The 18,461-nt window shown below is 28.0% G+C and overlaps 1 protein-coding gene across 1 annotated transcript in view; it reads right to left on the reverse strand.

Moving 5' to 3' along the window:
- The window catches only part of LOC117181033 (alkaline phosphatase-like), a 501,469-nt gene that overhangs the window by 158,221 nt on the left and 324,787 nt on the right, over nucleotides 1-18,461 (reverse strand). The window contains exon 3 of the mRNA XM_033373602.1: nucleotides 8,021-8,195. Within this exon, the coding sequence (XP_033229493.1) occupies nucleotides 8,021-8,195 (175 nt within the window). The remainder of the gene's footprint in view (nucleotides 1-8,020; nucleotides 8,196-18,461) is intronic.

Here is an 18,461-nt window from a genome sequence, read left to right on the forward strand (position 1 = left end):
CTTTTTGTTAAATTTTAACTGCTGTGCAAAAAGTAGCCTCAATTTGTTAAAATTTCATTTTATTGATGTAACATTTGTCTATTATGTTGGAAATTATTTTTTTTTATTTTTAAATTAAGTTTCCTGTTTTACAATTAAACTGATCCATTTTTGAGAAAAAATGAATTCTTTTTAGTGGAAAATTCAAATATCAATTTTTCCATTAAAAAGCCTAATTTTTCCAAAAATTCAAGATTTTATTGAAAAGTCGTTTGTTTGGATAAAAAATTCGTTTTTTTCGGTAAAAAATTTATTAATTTTTTTAAAAATCGAATTGTGGTTAAAGTTTAATTTTGTTTAGTCGACGATTCAATTTCGTATGTTTAAAATTAAACGTTTAAATATTTGGTTGAAAATCATTTTTTTTGCTTGAAAATTAATTTTCTTTTAACTGAAAATTAAAAAATTCGGTTGAAAATTCTATTATTTTAGCTTTAACTCATATACTTTTTGTTGAGAAATGATTTTTTATTGAAAATGCAACTATTTGGACAAAAGTTAAAATACGTTAATCACAAATTTATTTTTGAATTGAATATTCATTATTTCATTTTATATTTAAATTAAATAATTTTTTTGAAAATATATCTATTTTATAAAAAACATCATATTTGTCGGTCGCAATATTAATACTCTTATTAAGAATTAGTCTTTATAATATCAATTTCAGATTAAAATCAATTATTTTGGTACAAAACAGGCCTATTCTTTATTTTTAATTAATTTTTCAAAAGAAATATCAATAAATATATTTTTTGTTAATAATTACCCCATTTTTATTGCAAATTAGCTCACAGTTAAAATTCTTTGTTAAAAATTATTTATTTTGTGAAAGATTCGTAATTTTGATATAGAATCATTATTTTTTTATTATTAAAAATTTATCAATTTTCTAAAAAACGCAAATGTTTTGCAAGAAAATCATATTTTATTTGGTCAAAAATTCAACTTTTTTGTTAAATATTTTTCTTTTAAAATCGAAAATTTTCCTTCATGATTTTAAAATGCAATCATATCGTTCACGTGGTAACAGTTTTTGATTAAAGTTTGATTTTATATGATTTCTCTAAAAATTCGTAAATTTGCTTAGAAAATTGTTCTTGGTGCAAAATTTGCCTTTTTGACTTTAGGATTAAATTATTTGTTAAAAAATTGAATGGTTTTTCTCTAAAGTTGAATCTTATTTTTTTGACAATTTGATTAAAAATTGATCTTTTTAGATTGAAAAATAAACTTTTTGGTCAGAAATTTAACTATTATTTTGAAAAATCCTTTATTTTTTTTAAAGTTTAACTATTATATTGTAAATGCAAACGTTTGGTTTTAAATTTATTTATTCTGCTTAAAAATTTAAACTACATGTTTCGTTACAAAAATGATCTTTTTCAGTTAAGAATAAATTCTTTTGGGCCTAAAATTAAATTCTTTTGATAATCGTTGGACTTTTTAGAAACTAAAAATTTAAAAGCTTATTTGAAAAATTCATATTAGTGGCTTGAAAATTCAATCATCTTATGAAAAACTCAACTTTTTTCGAAAATTAATCTATTTTATTAAAAAATTGGTCAAAAACTCAACTATTATGTTAAAAAATCCTTTATTTTGTTTAAAAGTTTAATTATTTAGTTGTTAAAGCAAATCTCCAGTCCAAAATTTTGTTATTCTGTTTAAAAATAAAACTATATGTTTCGCTAAGAAATTATCTTTCTTAATTAAACATTCATTTTTCAGGGCTTAAAAGTCAATTGTATTGTAAATCATTCGACTAAAATTAAAATTATTAATATAAACAAATGAAATAAAATAAATAGTTATTCGAATTAATTGATTTTTTTTTCGAAAATTTATTTTAGTAGGTTGAAAATTCAATAGTTTTATTAAAAAGTCATTTTTTTTCGAAAATTCAACTATTTCATTAAAAAGTAGAAAAAGGGAAGGGGTAAACAAATTTTCAACAAAAAAAACTTGACGAATTTTAGAACTTTGAATTTTTTCAAGCAGTTGCCACTCTATTTGGAAATATTATTGGGGAGTTTCAATGAAGAAAGTTAAGCAACTTTGTAAGTTCTTTAAACTTTTTTTAAAGCAAAAGATCCACTGCTTACTGTTCATGTGAAATTCAAGACACGATTCTTGAGGAAAATAAAGAAAAGTAAATCGCAGAAAACCAAGTCACTTTTCAAGCCCCAACTCAAACTGTTGTTTCACGTACCTAAAAACGTTCACAAACCTGCAAATTTTTAAAAAATTTATTTTAGGATTTTGATGACAGAATTTTTTTTTATTTTCGAACAAAAAATAAATCAATTCTTCCCTCTCGAAATTCATTTCTTTTAATCTTTTTGCTTCACTTAGATTTGCTGCAAAATACCAATTAAAAAATTTCCTGTTTTTTCTCTGAGGAATTTTTTTATTTTTTTACCGTTACAAATTTTTCTATCAGTTGAAAACATTTTTTTATTTCAGGTTATAAATGTTTTTTTTTTATGTTTATGAATAATTTTAGCCTTTTTCGTCGTCTATGAAGAAGGCCTCAAGTTCTGCTTCTTACTCCCTAGGGAGTAAAAAGTAACGTCCGGAAATTTATAGAAATTTTTCAAATTGAATTTTGAAATTTATCTTCGGTTTCCATAAATCACCTGCAATATTATCATAAATTACCCAAAAATTGTACAATTTATTCAGGGAATTGATCGAAATGCTTAAATTCGAACTTTGGGTAATTTATGGTAAGTTACCATATTAACCTGTAAAATTACCATGAATGATCGAAAATTTCCATACGTTTCCGGAAATGTATAGAACCATAAATAAACCATAAATTACCAAAAATATAATAAATTTCCGAAAATGTATTTTAAGTTACCATATTTAAGTGTATAATTTCCATAAATCACCGAAAGATTCCATAAATTTCCCGAAATTTATAAAAATGTTTCAAATTGAATTCTAGACAATTTTATCGTAAGTTACCATAAACTACCTGTAATATTACCATAGATTACTAAAAAATTTAATAATTTTCTGGCAATTTATAAAAATGTATCAAATTGAATTTTGGGTAATTTATTATAAGTTACCGTATTTACCTATAAAATTACTATAAATGACCAAAAAATTTTATAAACTTATGGACATTTTAAAATTAGATTTTAGAAAATTTATGGTAAGTTATCATAAATTACCTTAAAAATTACCTTTATATTATATTTTTGGTTAGAAGTTCAGCATTTTTATTTAAAAATTGATGAATTTGGTTGAAAATGTTTTTTTTTTAGTGGAAAATCCATCTTTCGAATTGAAAATATATATATTCAGTTAAAATTTTTTTTCTTTTATTGTTGAAAATGCATTAATTTAATATTGGATTTAAATTTATATTTTATAGTTGACAATTTTTTTTTTGAATTGAAAATTCTACTTATAAAAATATAATCTTTTTGGGTAAAGAAGACAACTGTTTGGTTGAATAATAATATTTTTGAATTGCCTTGATCATATTTTTGGTCACAAATGTATTTTCTTCGTTGAAAATTATTATTTTTTAAATTTAAAATGATCTTTTTAACCGACAATTGAACTATTCCATTTTTTTAAATTGATTTATTAGTAAAAATTCAAATTTTTTGGTTAAATGTTCATCTGTTTTGATGAAAATTCAACTATTTTGTTAAAAATTCATTTTATTTAGTTGAAAAAATAATTTTTAAACTGTAATTTAAACCATTTTACTTTTGGCTAAAAATTGAAATTTTTAGATAGAAACTTAATTCTCTTTGTTGCAAATTCATCTTTTAGGAAAAAAATGCATTTTGTGTGGTTCAAACTTAAAAATGTTTGTTGTTGAAAATTAGTGTTTTTTTTGTTACAATTTTTTTTGTTAACTTTTTAACTCATTGAATTTTGGTTCAAAATGTGTCATTTTTGGTTGAAATCCATGAATTTAGTTGAAAGATTTTTTCATAGATAGAAAATTAATCTTTGGGTTAAAAATTCAACTATTTGGTGTAAAATAAGCTTTTTGTTGTTAAAAATGTTGAATACATGCAATATTTGATTCACACTTTTTTAAGTTAAAAATTTATTTATTTAGTTAAATTTTCGACTTTTCAGGTTAAAAATTAAATTATTTAGTATAAAATTCATATATTTGCGTTGAAATTTCATCGTTTTCGTTAAAAGTTAATATTTTTCTTGAATTTAAAGGTTTTAATCACAAATAAAAATATTCTTTGACTAAAATATCAAATATTACATTTCTTATTAAAAAGTTGACTATTTAGTTTCATTCAGAACTACTTCTTTAGAAATTAATTTTTTGGTTAATTATTCATCATTTTAGTTTCATTTTTTTCATAATACAACTATTTTGTTAAAAATATACTTTTTTGTTTGAAAATTAATTTTTGTAACTGAAACTTTAATACTCCATATTTGATAAAAAACTTATCTTTTTTAGTTCACAATTTAACTATTTTGTTGAAAATTACTGTATTTTGTTTAAAACTCGTTTTTCGTAATAGAATATTAATCTACTAAGCGACTTATGGGATTGAAAATTATTTTTTTTATTTAAAACTAATTTATTAAACATAAATTTAAACTATTTCGTTTTTTATCAAATCGATCTATTGCTTATAGAAATTTAACTTTTATGGTTAAAAATCACAACTGTTTTTTTATATTTTTGGTCAACAATTAATTTTTTTTCATCGAAAATTAGATTTTTGTAGATTTAAAATGATGCTCTTAAACCGAAAATAATTGAACTATTACATTTTTGCCAAAAGTTGATATTTTTTATAAAAATTCAAAATTGTTGGTTTGATATACATCTTTTTTGTTGGAAACTTAACTATTTTGTTTAGCATTTATTTAATTTATTTAAAAATTAATTTTTTAACTATTTTATTTTTGATTTAAAATTCTTCAGTTTTGTTGAACATTCGTCTGTTTGGTTAAAAATTAAATTATTTTGGTAGCGAATATATGAATGCTAAAATTTTTTAAGTTTTTGTTAAACATTTAAATTTTCTGATAATAAACTCCCCTTTTTTGTAGGAAATTCTTCTTTTTGGTTAAAAATGATTTATTTTATTTAAAATTGATATTTCTCAACTGAAAATTTGAATATTATATTTTAAGTTAAAATCACTGTTTTGTTCAAAATTCTTCTGTTATTTATAAAAGTAATTTTCTGCCAGAAAATTCAACTTTCCACAAAATTCATGAATATCAAAGTAAAAATGATAAATTTTCAAACGAAAATATCATAGTTAAAAATTTACAAAAAATTATTTTGTAGCAAGAAAAAGCAGTTGATTGCAACAAAATTATTAAATTTTCAACAAAATAGTGCAGTTGAATTTTGACACAAATATGTGAAATTTTTACAAAAATAAGTTAATTTTCTAACTGAAAAAATTATTTTTTATCAAAATAAATAAATTATCACCTAAAAACTATGAATTTAAAGAAAATATTTAATGGAAACTTTTTCAGTTATATAAATTGATTTTCACACAAAAAATGAATTTTGAACCAAATAGTAGTTCAATTTTCCACTCTGAGGAAGAAATTTTATACCAGAAAATACAATTTTCAAAAAAATTAATGAATTTCGAAATGATACATTTTAAAAAAAAAATACACGAATATGCAACAAAACACAGGTATTTTTAATTCAATAGTAGAATTTTCAACTAAAGAAAATAAGTTTTTATCCAAAAATGAAATATCTAGTCTTCAGTTAAAAAATCAATTTTTAATTATTACATTCTTTTTAATTAGTTAAATTTTAAAGAAAGGAAAACGTTTTTCAGCTAGAAAGGTAAATTTAAATTTCTGAAATTCTCTGACCTGTTTTAAGTATGTTTACTAATATTAAAAAGAAGCTTTTTTTTTATAAATTTTAATACCAGCAATAACGTTAGAAATATTTTAAGCAAATAAAAAAGAGAATTATTTTCCCTCTTGAGATTTCCCTTCTTTAATCATCCCTTTTCTTTACTGCTAGTAAACAAACATTTTTATTTTTAAAATAAATTAATATAGCTTTGGGTTGCCAATTGTTAAATTTTAATATCGGCAGTGAAGTTGGAAATATTTTCAACGTCGATGGGAATTACATTTTTCGTTACCCAGGGGTTTCATATTTTGTTCGTTTAATTAACCCGAATGAATTCAATTTATCTCCAACCCGTTGGCGAACGATCAGGACTTGCAAATAATTATAGAAAGTCCAAGTTACTTTTTCCTATCAATTCTTTTTTGAGAATTGATGAAATACAATTTTAGGATGCTCGTTTTATTAATTAAAATTTATCGATTTTTTTTAAAGAAATTATTTGGCATTTGAGTTTCTAAAGGAGAATCATTAATAGGCTTGTTAAAAAGAAAAATGATACAATCTAAATTATATTTAAAAATATAAGTTATACACAAAATTATTATTTTATTTATTAATGTTATATTATGATAGTTTATTATTTAATGAAAAGAATTATTTAATTATTTATTTAAAAATACTATTTGATTGAAAATTTAATTATTTTGTTCTAGGAGAGACGTCAAGTGCAGCACATAATAAACCTAGAGTAGATGATTGTTTATTAAAAGCACAATTATACCTCAAATAATTAAAAATTAATTTTGTTTAAAGCAAAATTTAGTAATTTCATACTTAGCTAAAATCTGATCTTTTTTGTATAAAATTCAAATACTGGGTTACCAAATGCATCTTTTTGATTGAAAAAAATTTGTTTGACTAAACGTCAAATTTTTTGTTAAAAATTAATTTTTTCGGTTCAATCTTCCCTATTTCAGTTGAAAATTTACCTTTTTGCTTGATAATCTAACTATTTTCCAAAATTCGTTTCATTTTTGCTTGAAAATTAATTATTTAAAATAAAAAATTATACTACTCAATTTTTGGTTGAAAATTATATTTTTTAGTTAAAAATTCAGCTGCTTGGTTGAAAATTGATCTTTTTTAATTCAATATTCAATTAATTGCTTGAAAATTTATCATTTTGTTGAGAATTTTTTTTTTGTAGAAAATTCACCTTCTTAATTAAAAAATAAATTTTACGATTGGAAGTTTAACTGTTTGGTTAAATTTTGAACTCTTGTCTTGTTAATTTATTTTTTGTCTTAAACATTCGTCTGTTTGTTTGAAAATTCATCTCTGATTAAAAATTCAACTATTTTAATGACAAAACGATTTTTTTATTAATTAATTTTCTTCACTAAAAATGTAGCTAATACATTTTGTGTTTAAAATTAAAATTATTGGATAAAAATTAAACTATTCAAATGAAAATATAACTCTTTAGTTGGATATTCCTTTTTTTTTGTTTCACTCAAAGTTAATTTTTTATCTGAAAATGTAATTCTTACATTTTTTACTGAAAATTGGCATTTTTTTAGATTAAAAACCAAGTATTTTGTTAATAATTCATGTTTTTAAACTGAAAATTCATGTGCTTAGTTGCAAATCAAAATCTGATTAAAAATTAGTCCATTAATTTAAAATTTGAAAGAATTGGTTGAAAATTCACATTTTTTGTTGAAAATCAAACTACTTTAGTAAGAATTACATTTTTTGTCAAAAATGAAACTAATTTTATAACAATTTAAAGATTTTGTTAAAAATTCGTTTTACTACATCAAAATTTTATTTTTCATTTGAAAATATAGCTATTTATTTTTTAGTTGAACATTTTTCCCCTATAAGTTGATAAATCAATTACTTCGCTGGAAATTGATCTTATCTTAATGAAAAAATAACATTCTATATAAAAGTCTTTATTTTCAAGATTTTAGGCTAAAACAGGGCTTAGTTGGATATATGGGGTGAGCGAGACACACGTTTTTTACGAGGAAAAATATCTAGTGAAAATATAAAATTAAAAACAACTATTCATGAAAGGACAATTTTCAGGTGACACATTTTACCCTATTATTTAAAAAATAAGCCTACCTTGTTTTTGTGCCCAGTTCATTAACGATGGGACTTTTGCGTTGTAAGCAGAAAAACAATTTTCAAAGCGAGCGGATGAATCTAATCCCACAGTTTCATAATTCGCTTTTACACCACAAAGGAGAGCTGTTGCACATGCCGAGGATTCTCCAACTTGAGCATCCATATTGTATGTCTGAAATGAGACAACATTAAAATTTTAATTCCGCTAACACCACTAGGATACTCACAATTAAAATACTTGAAAAATGTTTATCTTTTTAATTAACAATCGTATTTTGATATAAATAAATTCAACATAGGATTATTACAAGTTTAAAGTTCACCCTGATATTAAATTAAGACAGTCAGATCTAAAAATCATGATGGGCAGTTTAAAAATTATTTATTTTCAAACACTTGGTTTCGAAATTCTAATTTAATATTCTTGCAATTTTTAGGATTTCGTAGATTTCGAATGAGGGGAAATGAGGGGAAATGAGGGGTGTGCAAGTGAGGGTAAATGACGGAAAATGAAGTTAGGAGGAAATAAGTTGAGAAGGAAATGAGTTGAAGGAGTAATGATGGGTGATTAGGGAAGATGAGGAAAGGGGCAGCGAGGAGAAATAAGGGAAGGGTTACTATGGGGAAAAAACGGGTAGGCTAGTATAGAAATAGGGTAAATGAGGGGTGTAATAATGTGAGCTAGTTAAGGAATGTAGGACAAGATAAGTATAGACGAGGAAGCGTTAAGAGGGGAAAAAGAGGAGGAAGAATTTATAGAATGGCCGAGAAGCGATAAATGAACTGAGGAGAGGAAAATCAGAGAAAGTGGAGAAATAAGCGTAGAAAATCTTTGGAAATGATGGGAAATGGGGGGGGGGGGGAAATCAAGTCATCGAAGTGAAGGAAATAATAGGAAATAAGAGGAGAATTCATAGAGTAAATAATGGGAAATAAGGATTCTATGAAATGAGGTGAAAGGCGAATGAGAGCAGCGAGAGTAGAAGAAATGGGAGAAGTAAGGACAAATGAGGGGAGGGTCGAGTGAAAGTGAGGTAAGACCTAATTGGGTAGTGTGGTGAAATGATTAAAGGACAGGTAAGGAAAGAGATATGAAAAGCGGGGAGGGGATGTAGTGCACTTGAAGGAAATGAAAGGAAATGGGTAGAGAGTAAGAAGGGTTAGTGATAGGAAAAGGAGTCAGGGTAGAAAGAGGTGGAGAGGAATTAAGGGAAATATGGGGAAGAAAGAATGGACTGAGATAGTGAAGTAGGTCCAGTGTTGTATCAACTTAGGAAGTAAGAGGAAAGAAAAAGAGACGGGAGTATTTAGGTAAGTGATGAGAAACGAATATTCGAGTAAGGGAAAGATCCGTAAGAGAAGGGAGTATTTAGTGAAGTGATGAAAAACGAAAATTGAAGTGAGGGGTAAGTATGTAAGAGAAGTGGTGGGAAATTAAAGGGGGATAAGGGGGAATGAGGGGAAATGAGAAGAAACGAAAGAAGGGAAAATAAGGTGAGAAGGAAATAGGGTGAGGAAGTAATTATGGGGAATGAGGGAGAATGAGGAGAGACACCGGGAGTAGAAATAATGGAGGGACAAGTGAGGGTGAGTAAGGAGAGGGCAAATGTGATAGTAGGGCCAGTAAGAAGTGTAATAGTATATAGCTGGGTCAGAAAAGTAGGGCAAAATGAGTTGGAGTTGAGGAAGTGAGAAGAGGAGAAAAAGGGAGGGACAATTTATATAAGAGATAGGAAGCGAAGGGTGAAGTGAGGGGAGAGGAACTAGAGGAAGTCGAGGGTGAGGGGAAATTAGCGTAGAGAAAGTAGTGGTTTCTGAGGGGGACGATGAGAAGGGGTAAAGAGTGGGATGAAAGTAGAATAAATAGGAAAAGTGAGGCGAAAAGGGGTGAGGGGTGAGTGGAAGTGGGGAGAAGACCTAGTAAAGTAGTGTTTGGACATTATTAGAGTAGAGATAAAGGAAGAGATGGGAAAAAATAGAGGGAAGTAGTGGAAGTAAAGGAAATGAAGTTGCCGCATTGATGGAAATAATGGAAAAGAATGTAAGGCTAAGTAGGGTAAATTATGAAAAATGAGATGTCTGGAAAATAAGGTGAAGGAAGAATGAGAAGGATGATTAGAAAATAATAAGAATAGGCAAGAACAAAAAAGGGAGAGGGGTTGGTGAGTGGAAGTGAGAGAAGGGTTAAATAGGGTATTGTCGGAAAATTATTCGAGAGGAAGTAGGGGAAGTGATGGAAATAAAGTGTTAAAAAAAGACCAAACCCAGTACAGTAAATAGGGCCTAATTAACTGTGTAGTATATTATTTACTGACTATGAATAGAGAATATTAAAAAATGTCAGGGAGATTTAAAGAAATGTTATGAATAACATGAATTACTATATGAAGTTAGGTTCGGAGTTAAACATCATCAACAATATAATTATGAAGCACGGATTTCAAGATATTGATGTTCCAAAATAAAGAGGAATGATTGAAGGATAAGTAGAGTAAATTGTAGAAAATTAAGTGAGAGTGGAAATAACTAAAGAGGGAGTGAGGAGAATAAGAGTAGAAGTAGGTGATGTTAGGGGAAATGATAGTAGGGTAAGTAGAATAAATTATAGGAAACGAGATGAAGCGTCAATGAAAGGGATTAGGGAAGGAGAAGTAGAGGAAGTATGAAAACATGTGTGAACGAGGAGTAGAGGATGTAAGGAGAAATGAGTGGAGGAGAATTAGTGAAAGTGAGGAGAAATAAGTGCAGGAATATTGTGTGGCAGTGATGGAAGGGTTAGTAGGGTGGTGGGGGTAAGTAAGTGTGTAGAAGTAAGGGCTAAAGAAGGAAATTATAAAAAGAGAGTGTTAGCTGAAAAAGTATAGGAGAAAGCATTGGACGAAGGGATAGAAAACAAAGGGTGAACTGAGGGGTAATGAAGTAGGTGAAGTGGGTGAAAATAAGTGGCGGGAAAGCAGAACAGTGATATGAAGTGAGGAGAGGGGATATAGTGTAAATGATGTAGATGAAGGAAATAGAGGAGAGGGAAAGTAGGATACATGATTAAAAATAAACATAGGGGGAACAAAGTGATGAGGAAATGAGTAGTGATAAGAAGAATGAGATGAGCGAAAGTGATGTATGGGCTAGTAGGGTAGTGGTAGCAAGTAGGGATGGGAAAGTGATGGCTGGGGGGAAAAATTGGGGAAGGGAAGTAGGGGAATAGAAGTAGGGGAAGGGGAGAAGGCAAAGAAAGGGTTAACTGAGAATGTAAGGTGAGTGCTAGTAGGGTAGTGGAAATGAGTAGGGGTGAGGTTTCAAGGGATGAAGAATAAAAGCTTTTTTCAAATTAAAAAATTAAAAAGCTATGCAACTCTTTCTGATCAAAAATCGTTTTTTTACACTTCTTAACTTTTTCTTTTTTCTTTCTTTTTTTTCAGTTAAGACAAGACTTTTTCTCTTTGGCGGTTACATACTTAGGAGAGTTTCATCTTGTTCTTATACAGCTAAGAAATAACTCAAAAATTCTTTTTGTTTAAAAAAAGTCAAATGCATTAAGTTAAAATAAATTTTTGTGTCTTCCGTAAAAAACAAGTTTGGACACTTGTGCCTCGGGATCAATAATTTTATTTTTAAAATCTATTTCAGCAATTTCAGAGAGGCGATATCCTATAAAAAATTTCGTGATGCCGCATAAAAGAAACTGCTAAGAAAAAGGATATAACAAACAGCAAACAATTTTTTTTTATCACACGACCCCTTAAATTGTGTATGCAAAAAAATTTGTTTTGTCGGCTTTTTAGATACTTTATGTAAAAACTTTGTTTGATACCTGGTGCATCGCCAAACACAATTTTTGAAAAAGGGGCAATGTTCACAATACGTACATCCTCATAGTTTACTTAAAATAACAAAATGGGTTTTACCGTCGGCAGGAAAGCAGACAGGTTATGTATTATGATAATCGAAATTTCTTGAACCCCGTAAGCAGACACCGCAAGCTTGGAATTCATAAATCTTTCAAGGTATTACCAGAAAGGAAGTAAAAGGATATCATAAAATACTGCTGACTTACCTATGGTTTCCCACCATCAAAAGCTTGACAAAAAATGGGTAATATCGCAAGTAATGGTTTTTGTTTACCCAGTTTTGGGCCGATTAATTATTCAATAGATCCTCTTCTGATTAAAGATTCAATAATAAGAAAATAAATTTGATGTACACTTCCGATCAAATTTATGCATTAAATTACGAAAATCGGAATAAAAGCTTAGAAACTCTCTAATTCTTTGCTCTTGAATAGGCAGAACTAATGAGCTCATGTCAAAAAATAAAATAGAAAAAATAGTTTTTTTTTACGAAAACCCGTTTAGTTGAGTTATTTGTTTCATACATTTTTTAAAAACAATTGAATTTATTTACCTTCAACGTTATTTATAAAAAGATTAAATATATTAATTAACTCCCAAAATTGAATTATTGTAGATTAGATTGCCTATAAAAATAGAAATGGTTTTTGTTTTTTTTTGTTTGTTTGCTAAAGAACCTTTTGAGAGATAAATCGGAACGCTTTAAAAAAGTTCCTATTTTTGACCATAAAACCAGCTGATTGGGAATTTTTTTATTGACAACCGAAATTTTGCAAAAATTAATTAAAAATAATATAATTACTAAAAAAACTTTTTTATCTCTGGTAGGAAAAATTTCACAATTATTTACAAAAAATTAAAAGCAATTTTACAAAAAAAAAAAAACAAAAAAACGAACAGACAGAATAAATTGCAAAAAATTTCAGAAAATTAACATTTTTGTGCATTTTATAAACAAATTTTGTACTTTTTCTAATTTTTTTTGTTGGTTGTTGTGCTTTATTGTTCACATTAATTTAAAAATTGAACAATGCACATTTTTTATGCTTTAGAGATTCTTGAAACTTGTATTCTATAGTTTAAACATAAAATATTTCTTACAAAAGCAATCACATGCACAAATAAAATTATAGAATAATTTTATCAAAAAAAATTTTTTTTATTTGTAGACATTTTTTTAAATTATTGTTTTAATTTCACATAAAAATTATTTTGAGTTGCATTTTTTTTTGAAAATGTAATTAGTATTTTTTTTAATTATAAAAAACGCTCTCATAAATTTAATTTTTGAAAACATTGAAAAATAGAGCTAAATCAATGCTAGATTGAATCCTGCAAAGTTTGTTTAAAAAGCGTTATCAGGTTTGGAGAAAATTTAGGGAGAATTTTTTTCATTCGAGGCGCCCATGTATTTAAAGTTTTTGTTTTATAATTTGTATACAATTATGTTTATTTTTTATTCAAAAATAATTTGAAAAAATGTAAAAATAAGCAAAAATTTTTCTTTGCTAAATATACTTGATTATTGCATGCGTAATAAATAAACAATATTAGTTAAAAAATAATTTTTGTGATGCTTTAAGGACTTTCTGGTTCTGATATTTTTTTAATTCGGCAATTTTCTTTCGAGAATTTTTCAATTCTGTAAAATTATAGACTCTTCGGAAAGTTTATTATTGGGGAATTTTCTGATTTGGGATTTGTTTATTTTTGTAATTTTATAATGTCAAGAATTTGGTTATTATGGAATTTCAAACTATTGGGAATTATATTTTTCGGGATTCCTTAGTCGTCTCTTTTCATGTAAAAATATTTTTTCAAATTATTATTATTTTTAATATAAACAATAATTTGAAGAAATTACATTGAACATAACATTTTTCTCAAATCAATGAATATTATTGATTACAAAAATAATTTTACGATTGTTTAAATTCAAAAATTTTTTGGCGTAGGTAATTATGCAGCATAAGGTATTTTATAATTTAGCCATTTTGTTTCACAAATTTTCAAATTTCTTAAAATTTCAAATTGTCGGGAATTTCATTATTCAAAAATCAAGGGGGGGTAAAGGCTTACACTTTTAAAAAATCGATTTTTTTTGTATTTTATTAAATACAAAAAATAATCAGAGAACGTTGGGAGGAGGATTTGATGATACTTTGACTAAATTTAAATGGTTTTTGATTTACAATCATTTCCGTCCGAGATACAGTGAACACCGCGAATTTTTTTTTTCAAGACGGTCTCGGACAATCTCTGTCACCGGCTTGTTTTTAGGTATTTTAAAATAAAAAAACTACAAAATATTGCCAAAAGGATACTTAATAATTTAAAAAAATTAAAATACATTTGCTCAATCCATACTCTTAAAAAAAAAAAATTTGCAAAAAAGAGTGCTTTTTACGCTGAAACCTTCAGCCCTCCCCCTTAAAAAAATCTAAAACTGTAAATTCCCTAGGAACGGTATTTTTATATTTCTGCAATTTTCTTTTTCGGATATTTCTTTCGGGAACTTTACAATGTCTCGAGTTTCATTTTTCGGGATTTTTCAGTCATTCCCTTTTCAGAATCGAAATAAGAGACTTATGTTTTTCATGAAGTTCACTAGCATGCAAATGAACAAATGCCTATCAATTTAAATAAAATATCTAAAACCTTTTTTGACTTTTTTTATCCTGATTTTCGATTTTTTTCGAACGTATTGTTTTTATTAAAAAAATGATAAAAAAGGAATAGACAGCTATTTTTAAGTTACAAAAGAGAAGAAAATGGTCCCAGGGTCTTTTATTTCCTAACAATTTTATTTTGAACTACGTCCTAATCCCAAAGAAGTAGACAAAATTTTTTTTTGAAATCTATTTATACATATTTGGTTTTTGAATTAGAGAAAACTTAATTCAAATTTATTATTAAAATTAATTAATTAATCAGGTATTAAAATTTAATTATTTTATTTTTTTCCTATTTTCAAGAAGTACTCCACTCTTTGCAATCTTCTTTTACTTAAATTAAAGAAAAGACTGTAGATTTGATTTTAAATCTCTTTAAGTTCGTAATACTTTAGGTTACGATTGCTACTCTTGGTAAAAATAAAATTACAAAATCGCTATGAAAGTCTAAAAGGATCTGTCTTGACTATTCAGTCAGTTTGCATAAAATCAAGGGACTTTAGGTGAAAATGTTAAACCGTTGGAATGGCGAGGTAAGCAGCTTATAGGCTTACCATTAGTGGTATTACTTCCTGAATGGTCAGCCGCTTAGGAGTTTGAAGAGAAATCTGAAGCGTGCAAAGAAAAAATCCATATTAACCTGTAACGAACCATTCGCAATAAAATACCTTTTGGTTTTAAAACTTTTTTTTTAATTTTCATGAAGGCGTTTGGCGCAGGGACTAGTGTAATGAGGATAGATAATAAAAGTAAAAGTAAAGGCGTTTGCCTTACGTTTCGGTGAAGCTAGGATTGATGAGATGTAACGTGGGCGCGGTTGGCGCACGATTCAATGTCATTTGGATAGGTATTATAAGTGGGGAATGTGAAAGCGTTTAGCGCACGTTTCGGTGACGCTTGGATGAATGAGATGTAAAGCGGAGGCGTTTGGCGCTCGGCTCAAGGCAATAAAGATAGGTAAGACAAGTGGTGAGGGTGGAGGCTTTGAGCGTCTGGCTCAATGTAATGAGGACAGGTAATAAAATTGGAAAAAATTAAGTCGTTTGGCGCAGAACTAATAAAATATTACGAAGTTAAGCAATAGAAGAGACAAAGTTGAAGGCGTTTGGCGTACTTTTTAGTGAAGCTCAGGTTTGTGAGATGTAACGTGGAGGCGTTTGGCGCACGGCTCAATGTAACTTAGATATATATTACAATTGGGGAAGGTGAAGGCGTTTGGCGCACGTTTTGGTAAGGCTAGGATGAATGAGGTGTAACGTGGTGGCGTTTGGCGCACGACTTAATAAAAATAGGTAATACAAGTAAGGAAAGTAAATGCTTTGTGTCCCTGACTCAGTGTACTGAGGACAGGCAATATAAGTGGAAATGGTGAAGGTGTTTGGCACAGAACCAGTGCATTATTACGAAGTTAAGCAAAATGAGAGACAGAGTTTAACGCGTTTGGCGCACTTTTTGGTGAAGCTAAGGCGCCTGAAAATAACACGCAATTAATTAAAACTGATTGATATTAATGTTTAATCAATAAATAAACGTTCGTGGAACATGACCTAATAGTTTATTATAAATTAGTAAATTGTCATTAACAATTGAATTGTTATAAACAATGGTAGGTGATTCTTGAGTGGTTTTGGATATCTATTAAGTGATTTTCGTTTTTGATACAATTTAAAGTAACAAAAAAACATCAAAAGACGAAACGGAATATATTTCTTATTGTTATAAGCAAATTTTACAAACAAATGCGCAGGTTAAGCAATTTTTGAGTTTTTGAGGTACTTTTTTAGGTGTGCTTTGTTTGACGTGGCAGTGGTGTTTCAATAAACTGTATTGTCATTTCATAACTATTTTGTGTTTTTTATAAAAAAATGCACAGTTTGAACAATTTTGTAAGAGTTTCAGTTACTTTTTGTTAACGCACCTTTTAGTCTTGCTAGTCATACTTTCTTAAAATATATTTCTATTTAATGAAAAATTTAGCACTAGAAAGACTAGCAAGATTTAAAAAAGACGCTGAAAAGAAAGGAACTGAAATTATTTCAAATTGTTGGAACTGTAAATTTGTTTGAAAATTTGTTTATAACAAACACAAGATTGTTATAAAATTACAATATAGTTTATTGTAATATCACTTCCATGTTGAACAAAGCAAACCTAAAAAAGTACCTCAAACACTGAAAAATTGCTCAAACTGCGCATTTGCTTATAACATTTGTTTATAACAATGAAATTTTTAATTTAATGGCAATAGAGTTTACAAAAGTATCACTATAAAGACCAACAAAGTACGTTAAAAAAGCAAATTAATCTGTTAAAAATTGTTCAAACTGCGCATTTGTTTATAAAATTTGTTTAAAACAATAAGAAGTATATAATGTTTTGTCTTTATATGTTTTTATGTTACTTTAAATTGCATTAAAAACGCAAATGGCATAATTAATATCTAAAACCATTTAAAAATCACCTAATATTGTTTATAATAATACAATGGTTAATTATTATTTGTTAAATAATAATAAGCTATCAGTTTATGGTTCACGAATGTTTATTTATTGATTGAGAACTAATATCAAACATTTTGAATCAATAGTGTGTTATTATAGTAACAATATCTTAAATGTTACGATTTCTGCCAATTTTTTGTATAAATCAAATAAACAATAATTGTTTTTTTAATCGGCTTTAAGGTATCTCTTAAGAATTTAGTCAGCTTTGATTTGCAAAAAAATTCAAATCGTTTGAAAATTGTAACTGGAATCGTATTTGAAACATTTTGTCGCCATTTTGCCCCACTGTGAGGCGTTTAGCGCACGTTTCAGAAAAGCCAGGATTAATAATACGTGAAGGACAGAGATACAATGTCAGTTCTATAGACGAAATGTAAAGAGGACACGTGCTAAACGCAGGATTTGAAGGATTTTGGCGCACATTCCGGATAAGATAGAATTAGTGATGCGTGCAGGCCAGAGAAGTACAAGTGACTGTGCAAGCTTTTGGCGCACGTTTCATTGAAACTAGGATTAGTGAAACATCAAAAGGATAATTAATATAAGGTAGAGATAAGAATTCGATAGATCGAAGCCATGTGAAAAGAATGAGAAAGCAGACGCACTTGACGCACATTCTAGACCAGTTAGAATGAGCAACACGTGAAGAAGAAGAGTATTAGGGCAGTTTTAAAGGACACAATGTAACGTGGGCATGTGATACAAGTGTGGGTGACGGCTTTTAGCGCACACTTCTAAAAAGCTATAATTGGTGACACGAGAAGGACAAGTAGCGGTAGAGGCTCTTGGCACACGTTTCATAGAAACTAGGATTAGTTTAACTTTAAAAGGAAAATTAATATAAAGGTAGAGGTGAAATTTCGATAGATCGGCGTCATTTGATAGACATCGAGAAAGCAGAGGCACTTGTCGCACACTCTAGCCCAATTAGAAATAGTAACACGTGAAGGAGAAGAGTATGAGGGCAGTTTTAAAGGACACATTGTAACGTGGGCATGTGTTACAAGTTGGGATGACAGCTTTTGGCGCACATTCCAGAAAAGTAAGAAATGCTGACGCATAAAGGACAGAGGATTACGAGTGGTGGTGGATGCGTTCAGCGCACATTCCGGAGAAGCTAGAATTGGTGACGCATGAAGGACAGAGAAGTACAAGTGACAGTAGAGGCTCTTGGTGCACGTTTCATAGAAACTAGGATTAGTTAAATTTCAAAAGGATAATTAAAATAAAGGTAGAGGTAAGATTTCGATAGATCGACGCCATGTGATAGAAATGGAGAAAGCGGAGGCACTTGACGCACATTCTAGCCCAATTAGAAATAGTAACACGTGAAGGAGAAGAGTACTAGGGCAGTTTTAAAGGACACATTGTAACGTGGGCATGTGCTACAAGTGCGGGTGATAACTTTTAGCGC

The sequence above is a fragment of the Belonocnema kinseyi genome, chromosome 10, assembly GCF_010883055.1.
Source record: "Belonocnema kinseyi isolate 2016_QV_RU_SX_M_011 chromosome 10, B_treatae_v1, whole genome shotgun sequence".
In the NCBI taxonomy this organism is placed as follows: Eukaryota; Metazoa; Arthropoda; class Insecta; order Hymenoptera; family Cynipidae; genus Belonocnema; species Belonocnema kinseyi.